This window comes from Pollicipes pollicipes, unplaced genomic scaffold (genome assembly GCF_011947565.3).
Source record: "Pollicipes pollicipes isolate AB1234 unplaced genomic scaffold, Ppol_2.1 Scaffold_6138;HRSCAF=7277_pilon_pilon_pilon, whole genome shotgun sequence".
NCBI lineage: Eukaryota > Metazoa > Arthropoda > Thecostraca > Pollicipedomorpha > Pollicipedidae > Pollicipes > Pollicipes pollicipes.
The window spans coordinates 5,948,341-5,968,966 of NW_023596818.1; the positions used below are offsets into that span (position 1 = coordinate 5,948,341).

At 54.1% G+C, this 20,626-nt stretch overlaps 3 protein-coding genes across 4 annotated transcripts in view; all 3 read left to right on the forward strand.

The window, feature by feature from the left end:
• The first annotated feature begins 1,473 nt into the window (after nt 1–1,473).
• LOC119106332 (sperm-associated antigen 7 homolog) lies at nt 1,474–6,827 on the forward strand. 2 transcript variants are annotated; one of them, XM_037229950.1, is made up of 6 exons: nt 1,474–1,551; nt 2,362–2,564; nt 3,456–3,544; nt 4,210–4,381; nt 5,378–5,534; nt 6,183–6,827. In XM_037229950.1, the coding sequence occupies exons 2-6, from the start codon at nt 2,415–2,417 to the stop codon at nt 6,323–6,325; spliced, it is 711 nt and encodes a 236-aa protein (XP_037085845.1). In that variant the 5' UTR covers nt 1,474–1,551; nt 2,362–2,414; the 3' UTR covers nt 6,326–6,827. The 2 variants fall into 2 exon arrangements, with proteins under 2 accessions (XP_037085845.1, XP_037085846.1); XM_037229951.1 differs by having other exon boundaries at nt 1,481–1,547.
• LOC119106331 (sperm-associated antigen 7 homolog) overlaps nt 1,515–20,626 on the forward strand; it is a 26,155-nt gene continuing 7,043 nt past the window's right edge. Inside the window, exon 1 of the mRNA XM_037229947.1 lies at nt 1,515–1,621. The gene's annotated coding sequence lies outside the window, so the exon portion shown is untranslated. The remainder of the gene's footprint in view (nt 1,622–20,626) is intronic.
• On the forward strand, nt 8,571–18,898 carry LOC119106107 (ATP-dependent DNA helicase DDX11-like). The gene is made up of 16 exons (XM_037229704.1): nt 8,571–8,607; nt 9,581–9,738; nt 10,108–10,162; nt 10,878–10,945; nt 11,390–11,556; nt 11,968–12,100; nt 12,459–12,560; nt 13,061–13,213; nt 13,804–13,927; nt 14,383–14,525; nt 15,377–15,425; nt 15,798–15,990; nt 16,542–16,752; nt 17,260–17,412; nt 18,068–18,188; nt 18,750–18,898. Exons 2-16 carry the CDS (start codon nt 9,613–9,615, stop codon nt 18,896–18,898), a joined length of 1,947 nt encoding a protein of 648 aa, XP_037085599.1. The 5' UTR covers nt 8,571–8,607; nt 9,581–9,612.

Below are 20,626 nucleotides of genomic sequence, written 5' to 3' on the forward strand. Positions count from 1 at the left end.
CGCCCGGCCCCGCCAGCACAGTCCCGCTCCCCGCGCCCCTGCGACCCGACCCCGACACGGCGTCACGTGACCACGGGCCAATCACTGCGCGCCTCGCAGGGCTGCCCGGCGTGTCGCGCTGGGCAAGCGATAAGGGTATGGGCAAAGAGATATGCGCACGGGGTTCTACGGCCAAACTAAAGCACTGATGTCATCCCTAACACTTGACCAATGAAGCGTGGTGGAGACTCCGCATATGTGGCGACCAAGGCATGCGAGCGTGGGTACCGGATCGTATTTATTCGGAGAGGAGGCGGAGGCCCTTCAGGTCACAGCTTAGCCTCGTTCCCCTCCCCCAAATCTGACCAAAAGCCACTCACCCCTCAGATCGCGGTCAAAAAAGGTCAAGCAATTCAAGGAGGTGAAGTGAATCATGAGATAGCGTTTAATTTTCTCCCGGATACCAAAACGAAATGGACCCGATGCGAGAGAAGACGGCGTTTTAACCCACCACATCCTACCGGTGCAGCCACCCACTCAAAGAGGCTGCTTTTGCAAAACGATGTCCACGCATGCAGGCCCATGATCGGTGACAGACTGACCCGGCGTTCGTCCCATTTTCCAGTGAACCCTTCCCGAACCGATCATTGAATGATTCGAGGAGTCAGGCAAGGTCAGCAGGGACACAGGCTTATTCAGCATGGTTGTTATCCACTCACCCCAGTTGTTCCACAGAGCGTCATTTTCAGAGACCTGGGCTGACTCCCCTCGCCCCCCCCCCCCCTACCGAGCGTCCTCCGCGCGGCGGGAGAAGACGGAATCATGTTATGATTCTGTCTGTGATTGAAGGCGCTCATGGGCACGATTCTGCTTGGGCGTGTGTCCCCCTGCACAATTATGACACCCGCAAAACGTGTGTCTAAGCTTGCGAGCAATGCGACTTGGGCGCGATCAGATCCCTAGTCTATTCATCATTTACAATTTGAGTGAGTGTGTTATGCGCAAATTGGTCGTTGTGTCTATAAGTGCATGCATCAATGCATATGTGAAGGTGAGAGCACGCGAGACAATAACATCTACATGCACTCAGTGTCCACCGTTCATGACTTAGTGAAACACTGGAGTGTCCAAGATGGAGCTTCGGAGAAGGTAGCTGTTTTATGTGTTTAGAATGAGACCGTTGAGGAGGAACTGGGGAAGAAAAACTCGAAGCCCCGAAGAAGTCCAGGTCTCAGGGAAATCATGAGCCAAGGTGGCGTACTCTGATCTTAGCGCTGTGAAAGAGATGGGTAGTTGCAAGGCAGCCAATAGATTGCGAAACAGTGTTGGAACACTGAAAGTAAAGCTGATGAAAAATGGCACTTCATTAACACACGATAACACAATAAATCAATCGGCAAGTACCGTCTGGAAGTCTTGTCCATCCCTAAATATGGTTGCCATTACAACGCATATGTGACAATACTGCTGCTGCGAAATATGCAAGGATTTGCAGGGTGTCGTCGATGTTACCTAGGCTACTAGATATTATTGTACGCTGCGCAGTACGCTACCAAACGATTTACTTCGTAGGTTGGTTGGCTGGAAGTCCAATAATTAGACAAGATAAGGATAGGCGTATATACACCTGTCAGAAAACCGAGTGAGACGGACGTTTGCAGGAGCTCGGTTTGTGTTGGTGGTTGGCACATGCTCTTTATATTAAAATCAGTGGGGAATGGAACATTTAACGCCTGCGCTGTGTACTGCTGCGGTGGCGTATTTAAGTGAACATGGGTTGTAATTTGTATGCAATGCAATAAGCCACAAAGGGACTAGCCACTTATACAATGCTCTCATGAGGCTTGAAAGCAAGTGTGATGATTGAAAGCTGTATGTAGCTTATGCCTCACTGTTATGATGGAAGTATGATACAGTTATTTTCTTCTGCTGCTAAGAAGTAAAGCTATCTTCCTGTTCAATAACAATACGCTTTTCATTAGGATATGGAACCAAACAAGTGGCTATTTAATTTATCACATCTTTTATTAATGTTGTGACCCCACTTGCCCAATTGTGCTCTGTTTCAAATGCCACAGTTATGGGCATTTATGTGTATTGTTTGGAGTTTAAGTATGTTGATCAATTCATTTTTTGAATTATTTGGCTCAGACCTGTGTTGTACCTGAAAATGCAATTGCTCACATTGATTGAAGTGAAAAGACAATGGGCACTGAATCTGACAGCTCTTGTCACCAGCCAGCACTGTGATTTTTATTGTAATCATGCTATTCTAGTAAGTTTGGCTTTGGAGCACTTCATGTTATTATTAACCTATTTGGCCTGTTGCCAGCAGTGTAAATCAGCATTGTTGCCTCCTTACTCTACAAAGTTTGATTTCAGGAGATTAGGGTCAGCCTCTGAAACAGGCCTGTTCTTCACATCAAAGTTCAAACATGGACCTGTTGGGGTCTATAATGAGTAAGATGGAGAAGCCTCCAGTAACAACTACCCAAGCACAGAGGGAAGCAAAGAAGAAACAAATAGAGGAAGCAAAGAAACTGAAAGAAAAAGAAAAGGAAATGCTCCTGAAGTTTCGCAAAGAGGTATGCAGGGTGTTTTCTCCTGGTATGTTGTATGTATATGTTGTGGTGTGTGTTGTTGTGTTAGTGGCTCATATTGTGCTTCCATCTGTCTTGTTATTTGACAAACAGTATTGCTGAATGGTGACTATTTCTTCATTTTTGAAAGATATGAGCCTTGGTCTGAAATCCCAGGAGTCAAATGTTGACATGATTGCTATTGATAGAACTGTTTTTCTAAGATGCAAATTCCTCCAGTTTTTGGACCTTTGGTGATTCAGATATCAGGGGGCCACTGTCAAACTTGGTAAAAGAGTATCATGCATTGATTGCATATTTTGCCTTGTCCAATCAAGGGTATCAAGTCTGCAGCCCTCTCAAGGCACTGTTAGTAGATCAGACTCTTGTGTTAGGTAAACTAGGCCAATTATTCACCTAACATAAGCTTATTTGTCCTTTTATCATCCCCAGGCCATTGGGCACCCAGTTTGATTCAGAATGCATTTGCATGAGTAATTGGATGCATTTTTTACTTCATGCTTGAGATTGACATGGTCAACCTGATCTGGAGGGTTAGCAAGAAGCCTCCAGTACTGTGAGTTCAAGTACTAGTTGACTGCTTAGCTGGCTTTGAGCACATCATCTGCTTTACTCGTGATAGATAAGGTAATAGGGATGTCCTTATTCCTCAGAAAAAAAAACCAGGAGAATAGAGATATAGATGTGGTGATATTTTGGCAACATGCCTATAGAAGTGAATAACAGAAGGCCATTCTATATCTCCATACTCCTGTTTTTTCACCAGGGAAGAAGGCCATTACTACTGCCTCATCTACGTGCATAACATTCCTCACAAGTGCATGTAACAACTTGCTGTAGTTTCTACTAAAATTGATGGAACTTCATTTGTTGCAGGCTGAAATGGAAGTACAGAAGTTCATGAAAGATGATGTGTTACTGAAGAAGCAGTTTCCACCAATGAATGAAGTCCAAAGGAGCATACTGTGAGCATGCAACATATGTTTTTTTCATTCCATTGGTAGATGGATACAAATAAACCCATATATGCAGTTAATGGGCTTATAAGTCAGTTATTAGGCTTCTGGCACTTTTTCAAACAGTACCATGTCATCTCTGTATGACGTGCCATATTTATGGTTTGTCATGTGATATTTTGCAATGTTCTTGTAGCTGGGTGTCTCCACTCACATCACTTAAGTAGCTGCTACTAGTGCAAAAGGATTGAGCATAAAAAGCATGATTTACAGCTTTAGTATTTCTAAGTTGAGGGGAACACGATAGCTTGATCAACCGACTTTCCGCGTGAGCAGGTAGCACAACGAAGATACTGCTACTCCGCTTTCCTTGCTTCTGCTCGCCGTTCTGCACAATTGTGGCCTGGAGCGCTGCCATATGGACACGCTACATAAATACTCCAGCGGGGAGCGGCGAAAAGAAGTTCGATATGGTCTGGGAGGACTGCTCTTCCTTTTTTCTGTACGTGGCCAAACAGAGGATTAATCGCGGCGGTGGCATCCCTTTAGCACACACAGCGGTCTCGTTCTCGTAGAGGGATTCATCCCTTTAGCCCACACCGCGGACTCGTTCTCATGTGGGATCGCAGGCTGGATGACCACGGCCAGATGACCTGTGCTTTGCTGACCGGCAGCCACGATGTGGCCGAGGTGGCGGGCCTCGTGTGTCACGCGTTCGGCGAGGAGGGCGTCGACCGGCACATCATGCTGTTCAAGAAGGAGTACGAGCTGGCGGCCGAGGAGGTGGCCGCTCTGCGGCGCGGCGAGGAGTACGACCCGGCCCGGGCCAAGGAGGAGGCGTTCCAGGTGTGTGGCGTCGCCCAGGCGGCGGGGGGGGGGGGGGGGGGGGTAAGCCGATGTCGGACGAGAACGGGCCCGCCCAGCCAGCTGTGCAAGTGTGTGTGTTTTTTGAAGTTTAGTAAACCACAATCCTTGCAATTTGTGACCAGTTTTTTTTTTGTTCTTCTGCGTGGTGACCGGTGCAGAACAACGGTGAAATTTTTGGCAAGTAATGTAGTAATGGCAAGTAATGTAGGGTTCGACTCGCCGAACCTCTGTGGTGTTTTGACTTAGAGTTGTAGATTTGCCCAAATTCTGGGACCGGCACAGTGATGGTGCCAGTTCAGATGCGCTCGGTTCAGATTGGAACTGGCAAGGTTTGACTGATCTGGACCCTGCCATCAGCTTTCGTTGCACGCAGTACTGATGTGCACGTTTCCTACACCCTTAAAACATACCAAGTTTGTGCTTTGTCGCCTTGTCAAAAACTTCGAAACAAAAGTTGCCTAAGTATTGCAGCGTAGCTATCGATGGACCGGCGATAAGAATGTTTTGTGAATCAACATCATTCGCAGTAACCTGGTTGAGTATTTTTAGCCTTGCGGTACGCCCAATTCCTTGAAGATCACAATCTGGGGTGCAAAATTTTGTTTTTATTGAAGCCAGGGGCACGGAAATTCATTAGAAGTTGTCTGAGCAGATGATGGAATTTATTGTGATCCCATTTGCCGTGTGAGACTGCACGATACCAACAGCTATTTTGCTAGTGCGGATTTTAATATCGTGACAGCGTTAGTCGACGTTTGCGGCTGCTAACGGCTAAGTCAGATTCGGGCGATTTCTTACAACAATGCCACAGTAAGGCCAGTAAGATAAACAGGTAAAGAATCAAACCCAACTGCGTGCGGATCACCAGACAGCTGTCGCTAGAGACCACGCTCAGGGCGAATGCGTCCGCTTCTCGCCGGGGTCCACGCGACCTGGGACCAGACGCGTGACCCCCGTGACCCCATGTGCCCACAGCGTGACCTGGCCGAGCAGCTGGCGGAGCAGGAGCAGCGGCAGCGACGCGGCAAGAAGGCGCCACCGCCGCCGCCCGCCGCCTTCCTGCAGAAGCGACAGCACCTGTTCGCCGACGACTCTGCGCAGCGCGCCGCCGTCAACTCGTCGTTTGGTGTTGGTGAGTACGACCGCGCCGGCCACGCCGAGCGCTGCCAAACTGCAGACGTTTGACCGAATGCGGTGTAAAAAATTAAGGCAAGGGGACCAGGCATCCCGTGCTTTTATCATGTGCTGAGCTGGTGGAGAAGATACCACGTGGACTTGCGGGCCTGAGCGATTTTTGTCTTGCGTCTCAGCGATGAGAGGTATGATACAGAGGTATGCCACAGAGGTATAACACAGAGGTATGACACATAGGTAAGACACAGAGGCATTGGTTTCAAAGGTATGACATTCAGAGATATGCCATCCCACTAATGACATTCATGGATATGGCACAGATGCATGCCTTTCAGAGGTATGGTACGGATATCTGTCATTCAGAGATATTACATTCAGAGGTGTGACATTCAGATGTATGGCACAAAGGTTTGCCATTCAGGGGTGTGGTACAGTGGTATGGCACAGGGGTGTGCCGCTCAAATACCGGACCCTTTTTGTTGTGTTGTGTCGGTCTGACGATCACCACAAAGCCGTTGCATCAGATTGGACAACATGGAGATGGGAAATATGTCCCATATTAAATATGCAATTCACGTATAGTGCAGTCCCTTTCCGTGATGAAGTGCCCGTCCTTTAACCGGCGTGTGTCCGTGCTCGCCGCCAGTGTCGAGCTCGCTGAAGACCGACAAGCGGTCCATCGAGGAGACCCTAGCCGACATACGCGCCAAGAAGCGGCGGCAGAGGGACGAGTCGGAGCAGGAGGCCGCCGACGGCGAGCCCGAGCCGGACACCGGCGGCGCCAGATAGTGGAGCGCGCTCGACCCCAGGAACACTGGTCGGGCGCGAGCTACGCGCTCGGGGTCCGTAACGCCTGCGCCGTCGCCGCCGCCGTCGCGTGTTGCAGTGCTCCGCCGGTCCCGCAGGGCGTGGAGTCGCGGCGGGCGCGCGGCGCCGCCCCACCGAACGCGCCGCGCCGGCCGTGTGGCTGCCGCGGGCTGGCACGCTGTCTGAGCGGCCTCTCCGCCTCGCCGTCCGTAGTCCGCAGGCGCCGGCGGCTGTAGGCGAGTGCGTATTTGTACAATGCCTCAGGGCGGCACTGATTGCTGTCGTTTTCGACCCATATCCTCTGTTAGTTGTGCTGTTCGCCGGTTGCCGAGTGCTGTCGCGTGGTGCCGATAATCCGCCTCGTTTCTCAAGGCCGGTCGGCCGGGCCTTTGTTGTCGATCTTCACCATAATGATTGCCTGGGAACGGGGCAGCAGCATGTTGTGCGCACGTCATCCAATCGCAATACAACCGCAAGAACATTTGTCTGAGCAGATTGACGTTCGGTGAAGCGTTACTGGCGAGGTCGAAGTTTTTTTCCCCATAATAACTCACCAGGTTTTTAATCATCCTAAAAGCGTGCTGAAAAGCTTGGGGGTTAATGTTAGGTATATGGTTTTGTTATCAGTTCAAGCAGTTGGAGATTACCCCCCCCCCCCCCCCACACGCCAACTCAGGCTATAGTCCTCTAAGCTTTGAGAGGAAAGTAGTTCAAATCCAGGAAGAAGCCGTTTTTGGCAGATCTCGGATTTAGGTTTCATAATTTTTGGCAGCTCAATCCCCCCCCCCACTCTCACTAAGCGGAGCAGCGCCCCTGGGTAACGAATTAGTGTGGTCGTATGCTGTCACCAATATCTTGTTTCGGACGAGCATGCCATATCAATTCCGCGTTTCACATCTATTTTTGCCAACAGTTCCCATATCTTTTGGGGGGCAATAGCCTCCAGCCCCGAATTTACATCTACCGAATGAAGCGATACACTAAACTTTCAGTCGAGCATTGAAATTGGAGAACTACGTACGAAACACAAACAATACGTACGAAAAACGCGTATCAGCCGCTATGCCAGGGAAATTCTCAAACCAGATTGGGAAGGGTTTGCTTCTCTCTTCTCTAGATCTTGTTTCCATTTCTCAAAAAACCATGGGCCCGCCTAGATGTCCTTGATGTTGCTGCATTATTTCTGCGACTGGCGCGGTCACAATTCTTCATTAGTGCATGAGGCACTTGGCGTAAGGAGCGACCTATCCTTGCACAGCAGACAATATCTCATCAGATTTTGTTTTGTGTTTGGGGATTTCAGATGACTTTCTGATTCCTTGCTTTGCCGTTGCCCGAGAGCAGATAACCAGCAGGTAAGGAGCAAGTAACCTTATACGTTATTGTAACGGTTTTTCCCAGATATTGCCGTTCTCGGCACCAAATTGTGCGAGGCGGTCGGGGTTCGTATGTGTAAAGGGGTGCTCATCTCGAATACTGCGCGCCCGGGCTTTGAGGCCTCATACTCTCATTTTATCGCAGTTTTGTTTTTAATTGAAGCGAAGCCGAAGCGAAGCACTAAACGGCCGACCAAACCTGCCGACAACCCAAGCTCCGAGCCTTTCATTCGATGTCGCTTGTTCGGTACTCTCTCCTCTCTAGAATATGGTGACCTTGGGTCACGTCAAAAGCGTCCAACACCGCCAGAATTGGCTGCGGACAACCCAATGCTCCGCACCTATGGGATCCATCAGCATGAAAGCAATGGATATGCCATAGTCGATATCTTAACGTATTTGGCACATCGATTGCTGAAGGGTTCATACGGATCGGTCCCACAGGCTTGTAGCATGGGTTCGACTGCAGCCAAATTTGGTGGTTTTGGGAATTTTAGGTGAACTTTGACTAGACTAAGATACCATATACTGAAAGGATAGGATGTCGGCTATGGCACATCGATTGGTGGGTGTTCTATGTTGATCGGTGCCGTGGGTTTAGAGCGCAGGAATGTTTACGCCCTTACTTTTCCGGTTTTTTGTATTTTTGGTGACCTCTCAGCTGACCCAAGATCACCATATTCTGGAGAGGCAAGATTATTGTCCAACTGGCCTCAAATGGCGAAGGTTTAGCGTCGATCGGAGCCAAAAACTCAAGGTACGGCGTTGTCAACATATTTGGCCTGCCTTTTTGTCCCGAAGCCGAAGCTTGCGGAAGTTGGTTCGCGCGGTAGTTGCAAATCTGGTGGCGGGAAACGAGCTGATTCGTGAGGACAGTATTCCGCTAGGGTAGTGCTGCTACACGGGTATTCGGGCAGCCAAGTCCAAACCACAGAACCGCTGAAAAGGTTTCTTTAAACGGCAATCGAAAGCCAGAATGCAATCGCATGAGCCGTTCTGGGATTGGTGATATCTGGCCACCACATGTTCCATGATGTTCGCTTGTGTTTCCTGCGATGTTTTTAAGTGGAACTTTTTTGAGATGAATGCTAGTTGTGTTGCATTCATGTCATTCTTAAAAATAAAAGGTTATTAGAAAACCCTCATTTGTGCAGCATTTCATACTTGATTTATGTCATGTGTAACATGCTGGTAATGGACTAGATTAGGTGGCACATATCTCACCTCTCAGTGAGTTCTTTAAAGGTGATAAAGGTGCAAGATGAATGAATGCAATTGTATCAGCTAAACATCACAAATAAGCTATGCCATGTTGTCATCAGTACATATAACAGACATTTATTAATTCTGTTAACACCTTCATATTCCTCTAAGAGTACCTTATTGCAATGATATGACACAATCACAGCAGCCGAAGTCAAACTATGCTGTAGATTGATCCGAAGGTATCCGTGCCAGCTGTAGTCTGGCAAGTGGATCACAAAATTTATGTTAAAACAAAAAATCAACTGTGTCTGCCTCCTTAAGTACTTAGCTGGCAGGTACTGAGACATTTATGAAAAGCTTTTTGGGGCAAGCAAAGTACTTAATATTAGTACCTTCTGTTGAAAGTGTGTTATACAAATGCTAGTCATTATATGCCAAGACTTCTTATTCTCATGCTGCTTGTATCAGTTTCCCACACTGTCCACAAATGATATTTATAAGAATGGCATGGATGCATCTGATGTAAAGCCCAATGCCTAAAAATGTAAATCAAAACTTCAAAGGTTTTCTTTATGATGATTGCAACTTAATATGAGATGAATTTGCCTGCTTGGAAAAGCACAAGGCTTATGCCTGTATGAAATGAACATTTCAGATATCAACTCAGAATATTCTTCAGTGCAAGAAATGGAGCCACCTGAGATATTTGAATTTCCATTTCCACCATACAAGGCTCAAGAAGAGTTTATGAAAACATTATACTGGGCCTTGGAGGAGAAAAAGCATGGAATTTTTGAAAGCCCTACAGGCACTGTAAAGTTTGCATTCTCTGGCATAATTTGCACATAGTGATACTTTTGTGCTGTAAGGCATCATGTTGTGCAGTACCATTTGCATCTAAGCTCATAATGACCAATTTAGTATATTTATCTCAGATGCATCTGTCTTCATCCAGAACCAGCATCAGGCAGCTTGAATGCAGAAAAAGTTGATGCAGTTTTTGCACATGTTATTGAAGCTGATCTTTCCATCTCCTGATAAGTATAGCAAGACCCTGGTCTGGCCTCCACTCCTCATCCAATCACTACTCCTTTGCCTTCCCCAGTATTCCAGCCATAGACCCAAGTCTGGCAGCACCCACATCCCACTACGTCAACTCAGCTTGACCCTCCCCTCTCCCAGGGCAAGTCCCTGGCGCTGATCTGCGGCGCCGTGCGCTGGCTGCGCGAACCACGAGGCGCGCGAGCAGGCTGCTGCCGAGGCGGCTGTGGAGGAGCTGCGCGCGCCGCCGCCGGCCGCTGCGCCCGCCGCCCAGCCCGGCGACTGGCTGGCTGACCAGGCGGCTGACCGCCAGCGCCGCCAGCAGCTGCAGCTGGCCGAGCGGCGGCTGGCGGCGCTGCGACGCGCGCGCGCCCCGCGTCACGCTCCGGCCCGGCCGCCGGCCCGCCTGCGCAGGTGAGGCAGGCGGGGGAGGGGCAGGACGGAGCGGCCAGAGGTGTCATTTTTGATGTTTCGTCGTTGATGTGGTAATGTGGCAAGCATTATTTGCTTAAAGCAACAAAACCCAGGAAAATAGTCTTCCAGTTTCCAAGTCATACTGAGGCTGAGGTTTGGTGCTGTTTCAGGTGTATGCTTAGGGCATTGCGGACATCAATTGACCAGCCTCCCGAAAGAACCACGCTGTGTAACGACGGGCATATCCTGGCTTAAGACTGCATGTCGTCCGCTTGGGTTCGGGTGAGGCTCTCACGCCTCTGACTTCCCCCGCAGAGTACCGAGCTGAGCCCGCTTGGGTTCGGGTGAGGCTCTCACGCTCTGACTTCCCCCGCAGAGTACCCGAGCTGAGGCCGCCAGGAGGCCGAGTTCCGCGAGCTGTTTGGCGACGTCATCGAGCCGGAATCGTCGTCGGCGCCGCAGGGAGACGACGCGGACCTGATTGCTGACCTCCACAGCGACGAGGAGGCTGGGTCCTCGGACGAGGGCGGCCGACGGTGACGAGGAGGCGTACCACGGCACGCAGGTGCGGCACGTCGCCGTTCGGGAGGCCCCTATCGGGCCAGTCGAGCGTGTGCGTGTCTGCTGACATGTTTGTTGCAAGCTCCGCGCTACTTTGATGCCCTCGTTGATGCCCTCGTTGATGCCTTTTTGATGCCCTCGTGTTGTTCGCCCTCGCAGTCGGTACGGAAGCCCACACGTCCCAGCGTCGGTAGCTGTTTCCAAGCTTACTGTTCCATACAGTGTGATATCTTGCAATTCAGCAATCACTGAATGGTATAAACTGCTCACTGCTACATCATGATATGTCAGCGCAATGGTGTTGTTCAGTTCAGTCCATCTCGGCATCCTTGGTAATGCAGTTTGTCATGCTGGAATGTTTGGTATTACCATGCGCAAGCCATCTGTAAGAATGCTCGCCACAGTCCTAGCGTTGGGCGTGGTCGGTGACGGACGTCATCGATTCCAGATCATCTACACGAGCCGCACGCACTCGCAGTTGAGCCAGTTTGTGGGCGAGGTGCGCCGCTCGCCTCACGCCGGGCACGTCCGCGTGGCGGCGCTGGCGTCGCGTCCGCAGCTCTGCATCAACGACGCGGTGCGCCGGCTCGGCAGCCTCGGCCTCGTCAACCAGGCGTGAGTGGGGTGGAGGTGGCGGCCCGAGGTCCGAGGTCCGTGGTTGCTCGCCGCTGTGGCGTAGTTGGTGTGTTTTTGGTGTGAGGTCCATGGATTCTGGGTGGTTGTACGCGGAGTAGGGGGAGAAGGGTGGGTGATCTGGAGATGTCGGAAGGCTGGGAACAAAGACAGGGAACTCCCTGCTGCGGGTTCAGAAAGAAGATAAATGCTGGATACTTTTGGTGGGACGCCACAAAATACTGGCAGTTAGGCTTGTGCGTACCTATCACGTTTGTTTAATCACCCTACACGCAAATGAAGTTGTGTTTGTGTGCCATGTGTCGTGAGGTTGCACAAAGGAATAATACATCGGCTCTGTAAATTGCACTCTCGGAGGGACCCGTGCGTCTTACTCCGTATGTCTGTCTCCAGCTGTTTGGATATGCAGCAGAAATCCACCAGCAAGACCACCAAAGTTTCGAAGGAGGACGGCCGCTCCCAGAAGAAGCAAAAGGCGACGGGAGCGTGCCCCTATAAACGGCGCGTGGACGACCTGGCGACGGAGGTGAGAGCCCCGGGGCGTGCCTGGAGCTTCGGTCAGCTGTGTTGTCATGCTGTAGCCGCAACCAGATCTGCCATGTTCACCAGACTGCACGCCGACGTCGTTGGCCGGTGATGCCGTTCGATCTCGCCAGGGACCGTCACCTTAGCTGTCCGTGGTGGCCATCCCTGCCGTCGGACTCTGGCAGGGTGATGACTGCCGTCATTCCGTCAGAAGTCCGTCATCTGGACAGTCCATGGTGGCCGTCCCTTCCGTCTGATTCTGTCGGAGGTTTGTCATCTTACTATCCTTGGTGGTCATCCCTGCCGTCATGTTGCCAGAGGTCCGCATCTTAACTGTCCGCGATGGCCACTGCCGTTAGATTCTGTCAGAGGTCCGCGACATTGAGCAGCTTGTGAAGGAGGGTCGCCGTCGAAAGGCGTGCCCCTACTACGCCAGCCGTCGAGCGGTCAGGGACGCCCAGGTCAGTGGTGGTCATCTCCACTCCCTCGTGTCGCCCCGCGCTCCCGGCAAAGGCGCTGTGTGTGAGCGGTCGATCATACGTGCTGCGTGAGCGCTATGTGGTCGGATTAGTTGGCGAGCGGACGGCTGTTCGGGTGTCGGTAGTGTAGCGGTTAACGCGTCTGCGTTAACCATTGCGTCTGGGAAACCAGAGGAACGGGGTTCGATTCCCCGCGGTGCCCGCCCTTCCTGCCAGGGTGAGCGGCAGGCGACGCCAAATAGCCTCAGCAGCTGACTGCGTCGTAAATCTCCAATGACGCATGGACGGACGGCTGATCGCTTCAGAGCCTTCCTGTCTGACCATCTGGCGAGAGAGATGCGCCATTCTGTCGGTCCTTGGGGGTTGGTTAGAGGTCGCGCGCGTAGCTACCTGAGTCTGTCCGATCACCGCGACCTAGAGTGGAGCGGGCAGCGACCGTGGCCTCTCCTGCCTGCTTCCGACCAGCCCCTCCCCCGCCGCAGCTGGTCGTGGTGCCCTACAACAACCTACTGCACAGCGGCACGCGCGCCGCCAGCGGCCTGCGGCTCGCCGGCAGCGTGGTGATCGTGGACGAGGCGCACAACCTGCTGGAGACCATCAGCAGCATCCACTCCTGCCAGCTGGCACGGCGTCAGGTGAGCGCGCTCAGCGCCGCTGACCGGATGGCGGGGACAGTCAGTTCCGCTGCGAGGGCGGCGTGAAGGCCAGCTGACGCGGCGTCAGGTGAGCGCGCTCAGCGTCCCTGATGCGGCGTCAGATGCGGCACCACGCCCCGTGGGATCTAGTTCGACAGCTGTGCGAGGCTGAGGCGTCACGACTGAGGTGTCCACGGGGCCGCCCACAGCCGTCCGCCGAGTAGCCGGCGGCTGGCGGCCGTCATCGGCCAGTGTCAGCTGTCACCAGGCCGGAGCTCGCACGTCTGCACGACCGTCCACGTACGCGCTCCGTGTCAGGCCAGAGTTACCGCTTGACAAACTGACCACCAAACTCCGCGTTTATGTTAAACAGGTTGTCGGCTACGGATAGATCAATGAAGAACGCGACGATTTTCAGGAGACTGCATCGTAACCGAATATCAACACATTGGGACGAAACATCGCAGCATACGAAGTCTCCATATTTGCACACATATTTTCATGTAAGAAATATGCGTTTGGTGTACGACTCCTGATTTTATAACATACAGTCACCTCTCCGGATGACACACCTATTAATGTCGTGTCAGGTGGCGGACGCGTGTGACCAGCTCCTCCACTACATAGACACCTATAAGAGCAGGTTCTCGCCGAAGAACCTGCTCTACCTACGCCAGCTGCTGCACGTCCATAAGGGCATACTGAAGCTCGTCGGTAGGTTGGTTTGGCTACAAGTTGGAATGTGTCATGTTCATGTGATGATATGTTGAGTCAGTTAATAATGCCGTGTTGTGCCATGATAGTGTGAAATGCCGTGTTGATATTCTATCACAGTCTTTCTTCGGCCATTGCGAAAACGATTAGAGCGCGTAGTTTTTCTTTCCTCTGCGATTATTGTCCTGCGCCTGATCGTGTTACCGGCATCGTCTGGCGTCTGTTAAGTGCTACACGACCAAGCGATGGATGTGCGTATTATTCCAAACCTTCAGGGTGATGACCGTCATCCCGTCCATAATTCCTATCCACTTTTTGTCCGAACACACCCAAACTATCATGATAATCAAATTTCATCATCTGTATGGCTCGACGCCTTCCAGTTGCGTGCGGGTGCGTTCGTGTTAATTACCACCACTGAACAGCACCTCCTCCCCCTTCGCCACACCCTTCAGACGGCACCGGCAAGGCACCGCCGGCCGCAGCCGAGGAGACACGCGTCCTCCAGCTGAACGACTTCCTCTGCGGCGCCGGCATCGACAACCTGAACCTGCGGAAGCTGCAGCTGTTCGCCGAGAAGAGCCGGCTCGTGCAGAAGGTCGGTGTCGGCTGATGGCTGCGGCTGCTTGCGAGAACGTTTGAGACCAGGCTGGCAGAGATGGCGAAAACAGCGTGTCGCCTGGCCTGCGATGCTGCCACTAAGAAAGCCGGCGGAGAGACCGTTGTGGCGCTGTGTTCTGGATGAGACGAACTGTGAGTCGGGTTGCCTATCATCGTGTTGACTGCCAGCAACCTTCACACTGTCATACTGACCGCCGATACGCCGACCATACACTGCCCCGTCGGTCCCAGGTTAGGGCGCCCCGGCTGGAATGACTGGGACTGTCTTGGCTCGCCCTCAATCGACTGACGGAGGGTGATAGCTGTGATCCGTTCTGACCGGCCTGGTCTGCCGCGGCCGGTCGCTCACCGACCATTAACGCCCGCCCGCTCGCCGATCCTTAACGCCCGCCCGCTCATGGACCGTTAACGCCCGCCCGCTCACCGACGGCTAATGCCCGCCCGCTTGCCGACCGTTAACGCCCCCCCGCTGACCAACCGTTAACGTCCGCCCGTTCACCGTCCGTTAACCCACTCTCACCGACCGTTAACGTCCGCCCTCTCATCGACCGCTAATGCCCGCCCGCTTGCCGACCGTTAACGCCCGCCCCGCTGACCAACCGTTAACGTCCGCCCGTTCACCGTCCGTTAACCCACTCTCACCGACCGTTAACGCCTGCCCGGTTACCGACTGTTAACGCCCGTCCGCTCACCGACCGTTAACGCCCGTCCGCTCACCGACCGTTAACGTCCGCTCATGCTCGCCGCGCCGGCCGACAGTTGCGGGGCTGCTGGAAGCGGCGGCAGGTGACGCCGACGGCGCCGGCCGCCCGCTCGGCCGTGTCGCAGTTCCTGCGGGAGCTGCAGCAGCCGGCCGCCGCCCCGCCCGCCGCCCCAGGTAACCTGGGAGGGCGCGGTGAGCCGCCGTGCAGACACCACCCTGGCTCCCACGCCATGGGAATGGGTGGGGTGTGAAGCGCAGACCTGACGGGTCTGTTGGTTTGAGGTGGTACGTTGAATACTGCTAATGCGGGTATGTACCGTGATCTAGTATTTTCTTATAGTGTCAAAGCTACGCTTGGTCCCACGCTTTCTTGACAGATTGAGCTTGTCGAGCATAACATGTTATGCACCCCATGTATTGCGTCCACAGGTGATGTGTTACTGGTCTGTCACCCAGCGCAACCACATGTGGAACAGACACCCACTCTTTAAACTGTATAATCCAGTGGGTTTTAGCTGTCCGTTTGAATTGTCTGGTGCATTTCAGTGGGGCCTGCGGAGACCGAGTCTCGTTCCTCGGATATGCCGCTGATGGCCACGCTTCAACTGATCAACGCCCTCTCGGAGCCCGACCGGGACTGTCGGCTTCTGATTACCACCGCCAGGGCGGAGCCACCATCGATCAAGTACCTGGCGCTGAACGCGGCTGCCCAGTTTCAGAGCATCGTCAGAGAGGCGCGGTGAGTGTTGCATGTGGTTTGAAGTTCTACATACACAACGCAAATGATGTTCTTGGATGGAAATGTGAAAGAGGGTATTAAGGTCCGAGTTGCTGGTTGTCCCGATCACTTGGTGTCTAGAGTTCCTAGTTAACCTCGTCGTAGTGTCGCAAGTTCCCCTGCGCCAGAATTTTCCGTACTTCCTGACGTGATATGTTGTGATCTCCTCGTGGTGTCAGAATAGTCCGTTTATGCCATCGTAAGTGTTCGGTGTTCCCTTATCTGAAATCCGCTGGCTTCATGTGGCGGAGTTTCCCGTGCGTCCCATTGTCAAAGTTCCCATCTTTCCCGCCATCGAAGTTCACCGGGGATCCCATCGTCTGCTATCGTGCTTTTGCCAGCATCGGAGCCTCCGTTGCTGCCTGTGTCGGAGTCCCTGTGTGCCCGGTGTCAGAGCTCCTACACCAGGCCGCTACCGTGGTGAGCAGCCCGTCTGCCCCCCCCCCCCCCCCCCGCGGCGCGGCGGCCGTGATCAGCTCGGCTCCCCCTTTGGTGACGCTCCCTCCCCTCAGCGCGGTGATCCTGGCCGGCGGCACCATGCAGCCGGTGTCGGAGTTCCGCGACCAGCTGCTGGTGGCGGCTGGCGCCGCTCCCGAGCGCGTCACAGTCTTCTCCTGCGGACACGTGGTGCCGGCCGACCAGCTGCTAACGCTGTCGCTGGCGGCCGGCCCGTCCGGTGCCGAGTTGCTCTTCAGCTACCAGAGCCGCGCGCAGCGCACCACGGTCAGAACGCGCCGGCGTGCAGACGATGCCCCGACCGTCTGCGGCCGCGGGCTCGCTGAAGCCGGCCACAGACGTGCAGAGGTGGTGGCTTAGCTTGACCTCTGGATGACGGTTAAGACTGGACGTTTTATGTTTGCTGTGTTGTTCTGGTGTCGTGTCAGTGTGGGAGTGACCGTGTCTTTTCACCTCATTGAGTGGTGAACGACCGCGTGGCATCCCGAGACGCGGTGTAAGACCGGTTGTGACGACACGTTTATCGCTGGATTGTTTGACGTCGCCGGCCGCGTCGGCGACCTACTGACGGCATCTCGCAGCTGTTCTGAGCCGACGAAGCATTAGCAGCCGAGATCGCGCGTAGTTCGGGCAGCATCACAAGCCGTGCGCATAGGACGATGAAGCTGCCGTTACCTCTGCAGGGCTCCACACCTGGCCGGGGGCCGCCCTCTGGAGCCAAGCCCGTATCGGCCGCTGGCTGACCTGCGCCATGCCCATCGTCTGTGCCGGCAGCTGGACGAGCTGGGCCGCGTCCTGCTGAACCTCTGCAAGCTTATCCCGGCCGGCATCGTCTGCTTCCTGCCGTCCTACGACTACTACGCCGCCGCCGCGCTCGCCCACTTCGCTTCCACCGGCGTCATGGACAAGATCTCTGCCAGGAAACAGGTACTGCTGCAGAACATGGGTATTGCTTCGTGCGCCATAGTTAGGGCGTACTGGCACAAGGCTGCTGGTTTGCTGCGATGGTGTCGTTTTGGCTTGATGTCTGCGATGCGTTTTACCGAATAATTGGATTATCCTGTTGCGCTGTCTTGTGAGGACCATCGTGGATGGAGCACAGTCGTACATCTTTTTAGTAGATCGGGGCAGTATGGCTAGACCCCGGGATCCATCCGCCCCGGCCTCGTGTCGCCAGATCCGCTTTTGTACTGTTGTGTGTCAGGCTTGGGTTCATTGTATTGCCGGACTGACTCGGCCCCTCTTGACTTGCTCGTGCTGTTTGTTGCATCCAGCTGCTGCTGCGTGGTACGTTCTGCCTGACCTGACTTGCGACCTGTGGAGTCCTCCCTGATCCTCGCCAGTGTATTCGTTCAGACGTCTTGACCTGACGTGACCTGACCTGACCTGACCTGACCCGTCACGGCAGGTGTCCTGTGAGCATCGCCAGTCTAGCCTGTTGGACGTGTTGACTTGACTTGACTTGACCTGACCTGACCTGACCTGACACGACCCGACTCGGCACCGGCAGGTGTTCCGTGAACCTCGCCAGTCCATCTGATCAGACGTATTGACCTGACCTGACCTGACCCGTTACCGGCAGGTGTTCCGCGAGCCTCGCCAGTCGAGCCGGTCGGACGCCGTGCTGACCGAGTACACCCAGGCCGTGAGGTCCGGCCAGCGGCCGCCGGTCGTCACAGGGGCCATTCTCTTCTGCGTCGTCGGTGAGAGCACGGCGCCATGTCGCGCGGGTCGTCCCCTGCAGCGTTGGAAACGCCGCAAGGTCGTGGGGTAGCGCCGCAAGATGGCGGGATCCTGCGCGAAATGATGTGTACTTGCCGTCCTTCGTGCGCCCGGGATGGCGCTTACAACCAGCTGCTTAAGTTGCCTCCGGCACCACTGGTGTTCTTTTGCGCATATCGCAGCAGGCTTTATGAAAAAGAGTTAGTTGTTTTAATGTGTCAAGTTGTAGTGACAATGGAAGCTTTGCTTCCCACTGATGGTAAAGATGCTGAACGTGTCTCCATCACGCCAGCGTCCTGTGCGCACGACCGCGTGCCGTACGGCCCAGTCATGTACTTCGAGGTATGCTGCGTGCTCAGATAAGCGTCCGTCGACAGTAACTTCTATTGACGCTAGTGTGAGCTGCTGTAAAAACAACGCGTTCATCGAGGAGCCTGGGGCACGCCCCTTTGTGGGTCCGTCGTCCACAAGACGTACGTGCCGCCTCGCTGTATCGTGCCCCAGTGCTCCGCCGTGTGCTCTAGTGCTCCGCTGTGTTCCAGGCGGCAAGATGAGCGAGGGCATCAACTTCAGTGACGATCTGGGCCGCTGTGTGGTGGTGGTCGGCCTCCCATACCCCAACGCCAAGTCGCCCGAGCTGATGGAGAAGAGGAGGTTCCTGGACGCCAACATGGTACGTGGGCTGACTTAGTGGCCTCGGTCTGCGTCTTCACTGGTTTCTTGACACCAGTGATTGAAACGAGCATTGAAGTCAATCAGATCTGCCGCGTTGTTAATTGCGGCTATTGTGCGAGTGGTCCACCCGGCGTAAACCTCGCCAACCTGGCGTTCTCCGTCGGTTGACATGCGTGTCAATGGCGTCGTCTTAATGTACGCTTGATCCACACATGAATGATCACTGAAAAGATGCGCAATGCACGTGCATGAATATAGCTGCGAGGTTGCGTTTAGCTTTGGTGCTACTTAGCCCGCGCACGTTTTTTATGCGTGATGCAGCTGAACCATGCAAATTCGAGACCCGTGACCATTCCGCTCATCCATCCATGCCGTACCATTACGCACCATTACGCACCATTACACACATTACGCACCAGCCGGTGTAAGGCTCCGCTCTGCCGTGCCGCCCAGCTCGGGCGGCTCCGAGTATGGTGAGGGTTTGTTCGGACGCCGAGTCAGCCAGCACTGACAGAGGCAGTCGGAGGACAGGGTCCAGGCAGAGACTGAACGAGGACGGTGTGTAATGCTGCCTGCCTCGGCTTCAGCAGCGGTCGGAGGACTGTGTGTAATGCTGCCTGCCTCGGCTTCAGCAGCGGTCAGAGGACGGGCGCGTAATGCTGCCTGCCTCGGCTTCAGCAGCGGTCAGAGGACTGTGTGTAATGCTGCCTGCCTCGGCTTCAGCAGCGGTCAGAGGACTGTGTGTAATGCTGCCTGCCTCAGCTTCAGCAGCGGTCAGAGGACTGTGTGTAATGCCGCCTGCCTCGGCTTCAGCAGCGGTCAGAGGATTGTGTGTAATGCTGCCTGCCTCGGCTTCAGCAGCGGTCAGAGGACTGTGTAATGCCGCCTGCCTCAGCTTCAGCAGCGGTCAGAGGACTGTGTAATGCCGCCTGCCTCGGCTTCAGCAGCGGTCAGAGGACTGTGTAATGCCGCCTGCCTCGGCTTCAGCAGCGGTCAGAGGACTGTGTAATGCCGCCTGCCTCAGCTTCAGCAGCGGTCAGAGGACTGGTGTAATGCCGCCTGCCTCAGCTTCAGCAGCGGTCAGAGGACTGTGTAATGCCGCCTGCCTCAGCTTCAGCAGCGGTCAGAGGACTGTGTAATGCCGCCTGCCTCAGCTTCAGCAGCGGTCAGAGGACTGTGTAATGCCGCCTGCCTCGGCTTCAGCAGCGGTCAGAGGACTGTGTGTAATGCCGCCTGCCTCAGCTTCAGCAGCGGTCAGAGGACTGTGTAATGCCGCCTGCCTCAGCTTCAGCAGCGGTCAGAGGACTGTTAATGCCGCCTGCCTCAGCTTCAGCAGCGGTCAGAGGACTGTGTAATGCCGCCTGCCTCAGCTTCAGCAGCGGTCAGAGGACTGTGTGTAATGCCGCCTGCCTCAGCTTCAGCAGCGGTCAGAGGACTGTGTGTAATGCCGCCTGCCTCAGCTTCAGCAGCGGTCAGAGGACTGTGTAATGCCGCCTGCCTCAGCTTCAGCAGCGGTCAGAGGACTGTGTAATGCCGCCTGCCTCAGCTTCAGCAGCGGTCAGAGGACTGTGTAATGCCGCCTGCCTCAGCTTCAGCAGCGGTCGGAGGACTGTGTAATGCCGCCTGCCTCAGCTTCAGCAGCGGTCAGAGGACTGTGTGTAATGCCGCCTGCCTCAGCTTCAGCAGCGGTCAGAGGACTGTGTAATGCCGCCTGCCTCAGCTTCAGCAGCGGTCAGAGGACTGT

Excerpts from the sequence above, each read along its gene's own strand:
- LOC119106332 (XM_037229950.1), top strand. The coding sequence starts at position 2,415 with ATGGACCTGTTGGGGTCTATAATGAGTAAGATGGAGAAGCCTCCAGTA. Across the intron at positions 2,565-3,455 it reads TCCTGAAGTTTCGCAAAGAG|GCTGAAATGGAAGTACAGAA; the intron begins GTATGCAGGGTG and ends CATTTGTTGCAG. Across the intron at positions 5,535-6,182 it reads CAACTCGTCGTTTGGTGTTG|TGTCGAGCTCGCTGAAGACC; the intron begins GTGAGTACGACC and ends GCTCGCCGCCAG.
- LOC119106107 (XM_037229704.1), top strand. The coding sequence starts at position 9,613 with ATGGAGCCACCTGAGATATTTGAATTTCCATTTCCACCATACAAGGCT. Across the intron at positions 15,991-16,541 it reads AGCATCGTCAGAGAGGCGCG|CGCGGTGATCCTGGCCGGCG; the intron begins GTGAGTGTTGCA and ends CCCTCCCCTCAG. Across the intron at positions 17,413-18,067 it reads AGATCTCTGCCAGGAAACAG|GTGTTCCGCGAGCCTCGCCA; the intron begins GTACTGCTGCAG and ends CGTTACCGGCAG.